At 36.9% G+C, this 12,071-nt stretch overlaps 1 protein-coding gene across 1 annotated transcript; it reads right to left on the bottom strand.

Moving 5' to 3' along the window:
* Nucleotides 1-494: 494 nt before the first annotated feature.
* On the bottom strand, nucleotides 495-1,217 carry LOC101298298. The gene is made up of 2 exons (XM_004294770.1): nucleotides 669-1,217; nucleotides 495-558 (listed from the first exon to the last, which is right to left on the bottom strand). Exon 1 carries the CDS (start codon nucleotides 1,089-1,091, stop codon nucleotides 669-671), a length of 423 nt encoding a protein of 140 aa, XP_004294818.1. The 5' UTR covers nucleotides 1,092-1,217; the 3' UTR covers nucleotides 495-558.
* Between the last annotated feature and the right edge of the window lie 10,854 nt (nucleotides 1,218-12,071).

Genomic DNA, 12,071 nt, shown 5'->3' with positions numbered 1-12,071 from the left:
CGAAGCCTCACCCTGGTTAAATATACTTGGAAGGAGCGCAATTTTGCTATTGATTTTGCCAGTGGAGGAAGAAGGAAAAGGTATGAAAATTTTCAATGTCGGTATCAGGCTATTCGCAACAGGTTAACTCCCATATAAAGTGAGATGAATAGATCAATATCAATATGGGAATGAAAGAAACCATGGTGCGGTAGATCAATACAAAAATTTACAAATCAAGTCACACAACTTCAACTGAAAACATTTGTACAAAATGAAACAGTCAAATTGATAAATTCTTCATCTAATTCTCAGGAGGATCGGATGGAGTGCTTCTCTGGAAACAAAAACAAAAAAAGGAAAGAAAAAGAGGGGAATGGGGTGTTGCCTAGAATCAACTGGACAAAACGACTGAAAAGCTAAGCCACTGGCTCTAAACTAGCACTCATTTAACCACTTTATCCATACCTTCATAGTTAGCAGGAACTACATGTTCCTTGCATAAACAAAGAGCTTCACATCATGCATCAGATCCCATCATTTCTGCAACTCAATCCTCCTTTTTTCACACAGAATTTCCTGCACATGAACCAACCTTTAGGTCTAATTGTGTTCATGCGTTAGCATAATGAACAAAAGTGCAAAAGAAACGTGAGACGAGACGAAAAGGGTAAGAAAATTCATGTTACCTAGGTTTCCTTGCTAATAAGTATAGCCTCATGAACAAACACATGCCTCCTCTCTTCCACTATGCTTTCCAGACCCCCATGAGTACTCCTATCTGTTTTCTTTGGAACAATCTGAGACCTCTTAAGTCCCAATCGTTCCTTCCACCGGCTTAGACTCCTTGATGGCCTCGAAAACCTGTCACTATAATCATCCTCAGCCAGTAACTCATCCCTTAGAGTAGTCTTCCCTCCCTGGTTGGCACCATTGTCCTTCAAGGGCAACAATGTGCCCTGAAATATGACTTCATCCGCAGCTATCATCCCGAAGTTGTTCACAGAGAACTCGAAATCTGCAGAAACTGGCGCTTCTCGGTAGATGGCTTCATGCTTGATGGCTTGTTGAGTGTCTGCAAAGTCATTGGAGAAGGAAATCCTAGGATCCATGGAGAGAGGAAGAAGCGAGGAAGTTGTACAACTACTCAGCTGCTGCTACTACCACTGGTGCTGCAAAACAATGCCAATTGTTTCTAATTGTTAAACATGTTTAAGCATGCTATGGACATTGAAACCAAGGATTACTAAACCCTTTTAAATTTGATGATTTACTTGCAAGGTTAGAATCCACATGGAGATGTTTGCATTTATATTAGAAGGAGAGCTTGTTTTATGCGTATGTCCGGTAGACATCTCATGTTACTTGGATTTGTCACCTTATAATAAAAAGGAGTAAATACTTGTGACACCTTGTAGTTTACACCTAAAATCAGTTTTGTCCCTCACTTTTTTTTTTAAACTGGTATACCCCTATACTTTGAATTCTCGACTGATTTGCCCTTTTCCCAGCTGGTTATGACTGTGACATGCTCATTAACAGTCTAAATAACCCTTCACTCTTATCTCTTCTAGCATAGTAATAGGGGGCTTAGACCTTGCTCTCAAAACCCAACCATTGAAGCTCTCACAAGCATTGTTAATGAGCATGTCACAGTCATAACCAGCTGGGAAAAGGGTAAATCAGTCGAGAATTCAAAGTATAGGGGTATACCAGTTTAAAAAAAAAAAGAGGAACAAAACTGATTTTAGGTGTAAACTACAGGGTGTCACAAGCATTTACTCCTAAAAAAAATAAAAACAAATGCACGTAAAACCACTTTGATCATGATATTCTACACCGAGTAACACCTAATAATTGGAATATATTCATTGGGGTGGCCAATCTCATCGTTCACTTCGAGTGGATGACAATGGAGTTGCAAAAGCTTCCTTACCACATTAGTCAAATGTGACAGACACTTTATAAGTTATTTTTCTCTCTTCTTTATTGGAAGAAGGTTAAGTTTTTGGTGTCTGTCCAGATTAGGGGGATCTGTGGGAGTCACATGTCATGATATGGGTTAGATCGCAGCTCCATATGAATGATCCTTTCCAACAAGGCCTTCTCTGTTTGATCAATTAACAGAAAGAAATAATGATAGGGAAGACAATGTAGACCACATTGCATCCACAATGCACACTAGTACTTTATCCTAAGATAAATATCTCCTTACATTGATAGAGAAATCAAATAATACACAAGTGAACTTCCGATACTATACAACCTTTTGTGGTCTGTAACAATACACCTAAACAACAGAAAATATAAGAGAAAAGATATGACATTGTTATTTTCATGTTTGTCTTCAAATTGTTGGTATTTAAAATGACACGCAAGTGAATATAAGTTTTGAGTCCTAAAACATAAAGATAATTCATTTGAATACCATAATCCTACATGTATGTCGTGCGGAGTGAAGGGTTTATAGCTTCATTGCTAGAGTTTTATATCTATACTCATTCATTATCAGAGTCAATTGTCATATGTTCGTTTTCTTCAAACTCTTAACTAGTTCTTGAGAATTATGAAAATCTTTGTTTTCGTTTGTTTGTAATACCCTTGCACTCATAATAGTTAACCTCTAAGGTTTAGAGAAACCTGTTCCCTAATCTAATTCTGGATTCACGAGGACTGTGACAAGAATCGAACTTCATCTAGCTTAATACCAATTCAATTTTGCACCCTCCCTCATACCTGATCTAGCCTCAAGAACTTCTATTCTTTGCATATAATTTGTAAGTGTCGTTTGAGGTCTCCCAAGGTCATCTTCAACTACTTACACATCCCACAAAACAGCACCAATCTAGGACTAAATTTACTCTAAACTTCAGAAGAAGAATAAAGATTCTTTGTTCCTACTCGATCTCTCTTAGAACTATTGACCTTCAAAGTAGTTGCACATGGCTTTACCCTAATCTAGATTGAAATCTGCACTCCTAAGGCTAATGGGTCTTTGACATGTGGTTGATTCCCGATTGAAGAAACTGCATTATCCTCCTCATGCCCTCATTATGGGTTTAGGAGGAAGAAGAACTTGGTCAAAGGGCATTGTCTCCCTTTTGGTCTCCCATTTTGTTAGCAAAACCTGTCTGTTTCACTCTAGTTTAAGAAACTTTCATCTGTCTTATCTAAGAACTCACTCTAACATAATCAAATCAATCTTCAAGGCTCAATTCACAATGTCAGATCAGGGATATAAACTCTTCTCTTTTAGGTGCTTTGAACGTTACCCAAAACCCTAAAAATGTTATACTAACAAAGTCCCTTTATCTAACATGCTAGAAGCAGTAGAAAGTGGCTCCATCGCTATGTCAAATGTTATGCCATTTGATGCCGACTAGTCTAATATTCTGCCTCCAATTAGCTCTCCTGTTTTTGTCCAACTACAAGAAAATGAAATGTTACTTGCTTGGATGTTAATGATGAGTTGTTTAACTCCAACCAAGTAAAAGCGCAGCGCAACAAAACCACTATCCGGACACCGGAGGTCTCCATGGTGCATCGGTTCCTCTTGATTGTTCAAAGAAAGCTTAGTCGCTAGACGTGCAGCCATCGATGCGACAGAACCATCCATAGAGTAGGACTCGCCACACAACTGAAACTCTCGAAAACCCTTGATCAAGTCTGATATTAGTTACATAAGTATGGGTGATAAGTAGTAGTTGCTAGTAATATGAATGAAACCTGAAGGTCATATCTAAATCAATAGATTACTTTGGTAGATTTAAGCAACTTTGGATCTGATAATTACAATCTCCAAGTGCTCATTGGCACTTGGTAATTTTCTGCACAAGCAAGCAAGATCAACTTTAGAAACAAATAGAATAGACCAATGGGATACCGATATTGGGGCGAACTTAGTGGTAGCTAGTTGTAACCTCTAGTTACTAGTTCATATTCCATGAACTAGCCAATCATGAATCATGGATTGGAAGAGCATTTTCTTTGCAGCTTAGGAATAATTGAAAAAAAGAAGAAACCTTAAAGTCACACTTGGTCTGTCAAATATATAGCACAAGAGAACGATCTTACCTAAAAAAACAACAACATTTAGTTCAGATAGCTGTTTGAACATAAAATTACTAGTTCATATGAACTAGCCAATCATGAGATTGGAAGAGCATTCTCTTTGCAGCATAGGAGTAACTGAAAAAAGAAGAAACCTAAAAGACACACTTGATCTCTCAAATATATAGCACAAGAGAACGATCTTGCCTAAAAAAGCAGCAACATTTAGTTCAGATAGCTGCTTGAACATAAAATTTAAGCCAGAGCAAGAGGCTTTATTGGAAAATCTAGTCTTTATTGTTATGTCTTGTCACACCCCAACTTGGAAATTTGAAAAATATGTTTTATTCCCGGGTAAGGACGTGAATAACTTCGACTTGTCAAACATAAGAGAACCTTTGACAAGTAAAAGTTATATGAAAACATTTGAATAAGAGGTAACTTAATGAAGGAGTAATTTTATTTCATAAATACTGTTCTTACAACAAATATGAAAGAATACTTATAGACTAAACCTTATTATACAAACAAAAAATAAAAACAGCAAGTTGTAGTTTACTCCTCCTAGACTTCAGATCCCTTCCAGGGTATTGTTTTTTATCTCTCAAAGTGTAACATCTGCACAAGTTCATAAATGGGTGAGCCATAAACTCAGTAAAGCAAATCTCATGTCATTTCAATAAACAAAAAGTGTATACACATATATATGTTAAGTTTTCAAATTGGTACTCTTGCACTATCTTTGGTCACCAGTGTCTTTTTACCATAATAGAGATCATTTTATCAATTTGAAATTAAAAGGGCTTCTCTCCTTATTTGTATACAAAAGGCTGACATATATAGTTGGTCCCTTTCAAGTGATAGCCTCAACCCCACACTTCATTCATTTCTTATATTACATAAGATCAGATAATAATATGATGAAAAGTTAAACATAATAACCATCTTTAACAACAACATATATATACAACTGAAAAACAAGATAACAAGTTTATAAAACAAAACTGATTCCCCATAACTTCCCCTACCTCAAACCTGTTTTACCAAAGTTGAAACTTCACTACTAGACACTAGCACTTTGTTTCAGACCTCCATTAGTTTCCTTCTTATTTTAACTTTTCTCTACGTTTATGAACTTCTAAATTCTATTTTGTTATTTTCTCGGGTGAATACCTCTATTTATTCTAGGGATTAATGTAATCATTATGCATATTGCATGTATAGACTTGCCACATCCAGCTTCCCTAGCCTATCTTAGTCAGATTCTTATCTATCTGACTATTAATTTGCTACCACCTCCTGCTGTAAAAACACTTGAAATTTATCTTCAAGTGCCTGCAGCTGCTTTAAACTTGATGCCCAAGTTTTAAGCTGTTGAGTGAGCAGCTACTTGCAACCCACAAGTCTGATTGAAATTTCCAGACTTTTACTTGTGATTGGCTGCATGTAATCATGTGTTAGACATAAGCTAGCTAGTAGGTGAATCAACATTTCAAATAAGACAAAGCAGCAATCCAAATAATTTTCTAAATTATTTATGTGTTTGTTTCAGGTATACTAAAGATTCAAAGCAAGCTGAAAAAAGAAAGAGTACACATATAGCTAAAACTTAGAGTTGTTGAAAGTAATAACAAGCAAGTCCAACTAGTTTCTATTGCCAATTGCAACCATAAGTGATGTAGCTAGCTCATATTACTTGTAAAACTGAAGTATAGTACGTGTACTAAACATGTAAAATGTATGTGAATAAAGTATCATGTAGCTATGTATTTACTTTCTTTTAAACTAGGCATAGCTTACTTTGGTTTTTTGGTTTTGAACAAAGTTGTTGAGAAAGGAGTCCCGCACTTTAATTTCAAGGCGGGATCCCACTCTGGAAGGGGACTGTATATATATATATATATTTTTAAGCAGGTTCGGGATTTCACGTACATGCATGTCTGTTGATAAGGTTATTCATGACTTGAAATTGTTAACTGAATTGCAATATGAAAGAAACAAACAAGTACGAAAAACGATGTGATTGCATAAATAAAACACAAGTTCTCCTAGTCCAACATGTTAAAAGTAACTGGTACAATAACTACAAGGTTTGATCTTGTACACACTATTACATGCACAATAATAAGATTGATTGAGTGTGAGAGATGAATTGCGTTGGTCTGATGAAAGAAGATTCCGCGTAGTGTCTACCGTGTCTTTAGAAGCAGTCTTTTCGCTTGGTGTAAAATTTCATTCTCTACGATATCAATTATGTTGTTTACATGTTTGGTTTACATTTTAGGGGTTCATTTTTAAATGATACGTATGGCGTCATGAGGAGACCATCTTTAAAACAGATACTTTGGAGTTGCTTATTCATATAAAGGCTAAAAGAATGGGTAGCTTGTTCACCAATACGCATCTTTCAAATGCGTTCATGCCACTGAAGAAGGGTGGGTAGTTAATGTTTTGAAATCTCCTATCTCTCATGTTTGAATTGTTAGAATGCATTATTCATATGCATGTTACTTTAGTCTTTCCACTGATAATGTACAAAAATTTTGGATAAGTCCTTGGTTTTTGTTGATCTTACAATGTCAATTCTGATTTTTTATTTTTTATGTTTTTCATAGAATTTATGTAATTGATTGTTGACATATACTATGTTTTCCACTAAGTTCGCCCTAGTATCAGTGTCCCTTTGGTCTGTTCTATTTATTTCCAAAGTTGAACTTGCTTGCTTATGCCAGCAAATTATCTTGCTTGTGCCAGCAATCTCCAAGTGCTCCATTCGAATAGCCAACTTTGGATATGATAATTACACTTTATGTAGCTACATAAAGTTGGATTAATCGTCGTTCATCATATAAACTACTTTCTCTAGCTCCATATAGACCAAGCGTCTAAAAGAAAAAACCATATACTATGATCTATTAATTGGGATCCAAGACACCTCGATGAATGACCATGTTAAATTCTACATAATTCACTTCATGATCAAAGTCATCTGACTGAAGAGCACCTCAAGGTTGACAAAGACATAAGTCAACTAGCCATGTTGGTCATCGAACCTTAACATAGAATTCTTGATTCAATAACGTCAAACTATAGTTCCTTTATAGACCAGACCACGATTGAATTAAGGAATTTTCAAATTGAAAGATCAAAGTCCCAGATGGGACAAGGTCTGTTTTCCCAAATTTGAACACCTTACACATTGACCTCTCACTAAAAAGTGATGTTTCACTCCCAAAACTTCTACAACAATTTACCAAATCTACAAGAGCTGACATTAGAAGAAAATATTATAGGCTTATGTCATGTTCTAGACAAGCAGAATTCTTGTTATATCTTCACATTTGAAGTAGTTGAAGAATTCTTACATGACACTACAATCAAGAACCTTAATGGTGGGAGGTGGGGCAACCATTCAATTTAAATTCACGCCAATCAAGTGCTATATGAACTCTAGCTCTAAAACGTTTCTTAGTTGAAGATTTCTTATATGGCGCTACAATCAAGAATCTTAACGGTGGGTGGTGGGCAACCATTCAATTTAAATTCACGCCAATCAAGTGCTATATGAACTCTAGGTCTAAAATGTTTCTTAACTTACTCTTTTGATCTACATACCAACAATGAAGTCCTTAAACAAAACGCTCATTAGAGAGACAACTCTAGCATTACTTGTAATGTTTACTTTCTTTGTTGATAGTTGTGGTAGCTAGTTTAGCTTCTTGTTATTTTCGAGAGGTTGGGAGGTGGTTGAGAATCAGAGAATGTGAAGATTATTTTGCATGGAGGCTGACATTGGGTTCTGAGTTAGTGCAATCAAGACCCTAAGCTTTTTGGAGGACCATTGTCCTTATTCCTTGTTCGGTTATTTAGAGGCATTGCTCTAGGTTAGGACGTTCTATCTTTTAAGTAGAGTTGATCTTTTCATGAGCTCCTTGATCTAAACTAGAGCATGCATTAAGAATGTCAAGGCCTTCAGGCTTGAGATTGGTGTTTCATATTATTCTTCTTAGAAAGTCGTGAACAATAGATGATCAACGAAAAGGGTTTTTCATAATTTTTCTCTACATATTAGATTAGTATATAGTGTCATTTCTATGTATAAGTTTTTTCTTGTGCCTTCGTCGGACTTCAATCTCATGTCTAATCTAAGAAAGAATTAGTTTTCGAGCTCTCACTTGACAACATTAAGCACATTAATTGTTTTTAAAAAAGAAAGAAAAAACAACTACTTCATGTTTTTTTTTTTTGGGAAGTGTAGTGGGTTTTAGAACCCCGTCAAGTTGGGAGGCTCATCCTCACGCCCAAATTATTATTAATAATTCTTTGTCCCATCAGTATGGCTGTAATTCCTAACCCTTGATCGGAACTTACAAAAAACAAATCTTCGAGGAGAACAACTCTTACAGGAGCAGGTTCCTCATTTAAACGGAGTTCAATAGAATGACCCCTATTAGCAAAGTGTGCTAATATATCCTCTACACTATTTGCTAATCTATCCGCCACATTATTTTCTTCACGGTTTATATATATATCCAATGCTACAATAATGAAAATTCTCCATAATGACCAAGCAATCATCCACACTATTACTAACATCGGTGGTTCCATCTCCCTGGTGATTTAGGACTGCAACTAGGACAGAAGAATCACAATATTACTACTTCATTTGCATAAAGTAACTTTCTACATAAGTTACCACTAGATCCAGCCACTTTAGTCCTCCTACAGCTGATGCACAAACACCAATCCGGCTACCCAATTTCGGAATCCTCAATGACGGATCCAGGATTACAACCTTAGGGATACTTGGGTCTGGGGAGACTTTGTCGTAGGCTCGCAAGGACGGCAGAGAGAAACTGAACTAAGGAACTGAAGTCTGAAGAGTATAGAGAAATAAAAAAATTGGGGTCAGGGAGGTTTAGCTGCATAAGAGTAGGGAGGCTTGGCTGCATAAGAGTATATGTTTCTAAGAAAATAAAGTTACATATACCTAGTTTTTTTATTAGATTTTGTGTTTAGGGATGCTTGAGCCCATCCATGTATTTTGATCTGCCCTTCGAAATCACAAAGTGCACTAGGACCAGAATCTCACAGGCTAAATAATATCATGACCAATGACCAATCAGTTATTCAAAATAGAGCAAACATAGAATAAAACACCAAAATCCTTTGTCACATGTCTGATTAGTCTATATTTTTTTATTTTTTTATTTTTTGACTGAAAACTGGAGCAGTATCTCCTTATATTGATGGAATGTTGGTACAATCAAAACTTAGAAGATCTCTAAGCATTATAGGAATGGAACTAATCCATTCACTCTTTCCAACTGAATCAGAAGCATGACTAGCTAATCTATGAGCAACTGAGTTTGCTGTTCTTGGAGAGAAGTCAATCGAAAACTGCCTCATTTGTTGAAGTCTATGAATGTCATCAATGAGATTTATGTATTCCATATCAGAGAAATCTGCAACTCACAAATCTGACACAACAACCTTGCAATCTGTTTCAAAGTGACCTAGTTTGTAGCCCTACTGTAATAATCATTCCAGTGCAGCCTTGATAGCTAGTAACTCTACATGTTTAGCTGAACTGACAAAAGAAACATGATGAGCAAAAGCTGCAAGTGCATGTCCATGTGTGTTCCTTAAAATACTTCCCACTCCTCCTTCAGATTCATTTGGCAGGTAAGCACCATCAATATTCAGTTTGATGCCTCGAGTAGGCGGTGACCATCTACTCCTACTTTGAGAGCTAGGCATTTTAGGGCGAGACCCATGCGCTTGTGAGTATTCATTATACCAAGCCATTGAACTGCACACAATTTCCTCAGTCTGTTGGGGTTTCTGAGACCATAATGTGGAGTTCATGTTCGTCCAAATACCATGAATAAGCATATATAAGTAATGCATTAAATTTCTCATTTGTCAAATTCTGAGCTTGCTCCAACATCCATTCCTTGAAGATGAAGAATTTTGACAGCAAAAGGTTAGATAGCTGAAGAATGATCCATAGTGTCCAGATACTCTTCGGTATCCAATGGTTGGCTACATAATATTTGTGCCAATTCCAAAACATCATGAATTATGTGCAGAACATGACTATGAACATTTGAACTCATAAAAGAAAAAATCATGATATTTTTCAAGATAGTTTACCATGAGAAAATTCATGGCACTATGACTACTAAAGAAAAGATTTGAGAAATTAAATCTCATGAGTGGCATACCACTAGATACAATACTTTTGAAAGCCAAAAACTTAGAAAGAGAATGTGGTCATGGATGTTTATATAGGTGATACACAAGTTCACAACAACAAATTTTAAACAATGAAATAGTTAATCATCTTTTTGGTTATTGTGATTTCACCAAACATGTCTGGAATTTATCAAATATTGTCCCCCCAATTGATTGGGAAGAGGGTTACCTTAAAGTCTTTAATGAACTTTTTGTTACACATCCTTTTGTTGCTGATTTATTTGCAAAAGTGATTAGCATATGTTGGCAGATTTGGAAAACCAGGAATGATACAATTGTTAAAGAGGCTACTCCTGAGCCCTCTCCACTACCATGACAACAGCTTCTATGTCTACAAGCTGTGTTAGTCTTAATCAAAGTTTTAGTGGTGTGCAAATTCAAAACCCGAGTACCATTATCAAGTGTCAAGCATCCCCTAGTTCTTTTATAAGATTAACTTTGACGGTAATTCCGTCATTAGAGATTCGGCGACAGGTATTGTCATCCGAGATGTTCATGGCAAGCCTTTATCTGCTGCATCCAGCTAGGTTAGGAGAGCTTCAATGACTGTTGCTAAGGCTTTAGCTTTGAGAGACAACCTGGTGAAAGCAAAAGTGAAAGGCTTTACAAGAGTTGAAGTGGAAGGAGATTTCAAACTAGTAATTGAAGCAGTGAATGGTCGAATTGAGCCACCTTAGGGATTGATCAAGCTAGTCCAGGACATTAAAGAGTTGGCGATTAGTTTTAATTCTATTAGCTTTAAACATGTGTTCCGTGAAACCAATTTTGTGGCCGATGCTATTGCTAATCTTAATCATTCTTGTACTTCCCCTTTGTATTGGAATGATAAGGTTCCAAATGAGACTTCTAGAGCCTTACTTTTTGACATTGTAAACTCTAGTAGTGTAATATCCCACATCGGCCAAACGGAGAGGGGTTATATGCTGTATATGTACATGCCCACCTCCAATCTAACACGAGGCCTTTTGGTGGCTCAGCAGCTTCGGAGGGGATGGGTACTCCGAGGTTAAGCATGCTGATGCTAGAGCAATCCCAAGATGGGTGACCTACTGGGAAGCTGCTCCTGAGCTACCGGAAACAAAACCGTGAGGGCCGGTGGGCCCAAAGCGGACAATAGCGTGTTACAGCGGAATGGGTCTTTAGGGTGTGTCAAATGGTATCAGAGCCACTCTGCCGTGTGGTGCGAGTGTGCCGACGAGGGCGTCGGACTCCCAAGGGGGGGTGGATTGTAATATCCCACATCGGCCAAACGGAGAGGGGTTATATGCTGTATATGTACATGCCCACCTCCAATCTAACACGAGGCCTTTTGGTGGCTCAGCGGCTTCAGAGGGGATGGGTACTCCGAGGTTAAACATGCTGATGCTAGAGCAATCCCAGGATGGGTGACCTACTGGGAAGCTGTTTCTGAGCTACCGGAAACAAAACCGTGAGGGCCGGTAGGCCCAAAGTGGACAATATCGTGTTACGGCGGAATGGGTCCTGGGGTGTTACAAGTAGCCCCAGAGGCTCTAGTTTTTAATACTATTTTCTCTTTCAAAAAAAGAACAACAACAAATTTTAAACTTATTTTGTTCAATAGAAATAAACTTGTATCAACATTTTGATAGTTTGGCTATAAAGGTTGCATAAATTAAGCCATAGATCACATAATTTCAAAATGTTATAATCATACAACAAAACTATACGAAGGCATCCTAAAAAAAAAATTAAAAAATAATAATAATAATATCTACAAGGTAGGTTGCCCAAGGATAACTTAGACATACAAAGAAAACACAAAA

This window comes from Fragaria vesca, linkage group LG3 (genome assembly GCF_000184155.1).
Source record: "Fragaria vesca subsp. vesca linkage group LG3, FraVesHawaii_1.0, whole genome shotgun sequence".
Classification (NCBI taxonomy): domain Eukaryota; kingdom Viridiplantae; phylum Streptophyta; class Magnoliopsida; order Rosales; family Rosaceae; genus Fragaria; species Fragaria vesca.
The sequence above is the reverse complement of the archived record's forward strand: the minus strand, read 5'-3'. Positions and strand labels throughout refer to the sequence as shown.

What these genes read in the sequence shown, in the direction of transcription:
- LOC101298298 (XM_004294770.1), bottom strand. Translation starts at nt 1,091, where the DNA reads ATGGATCCTAGGATTTCCTTCTCCAATGACTTTGCAGACACTCAACAA.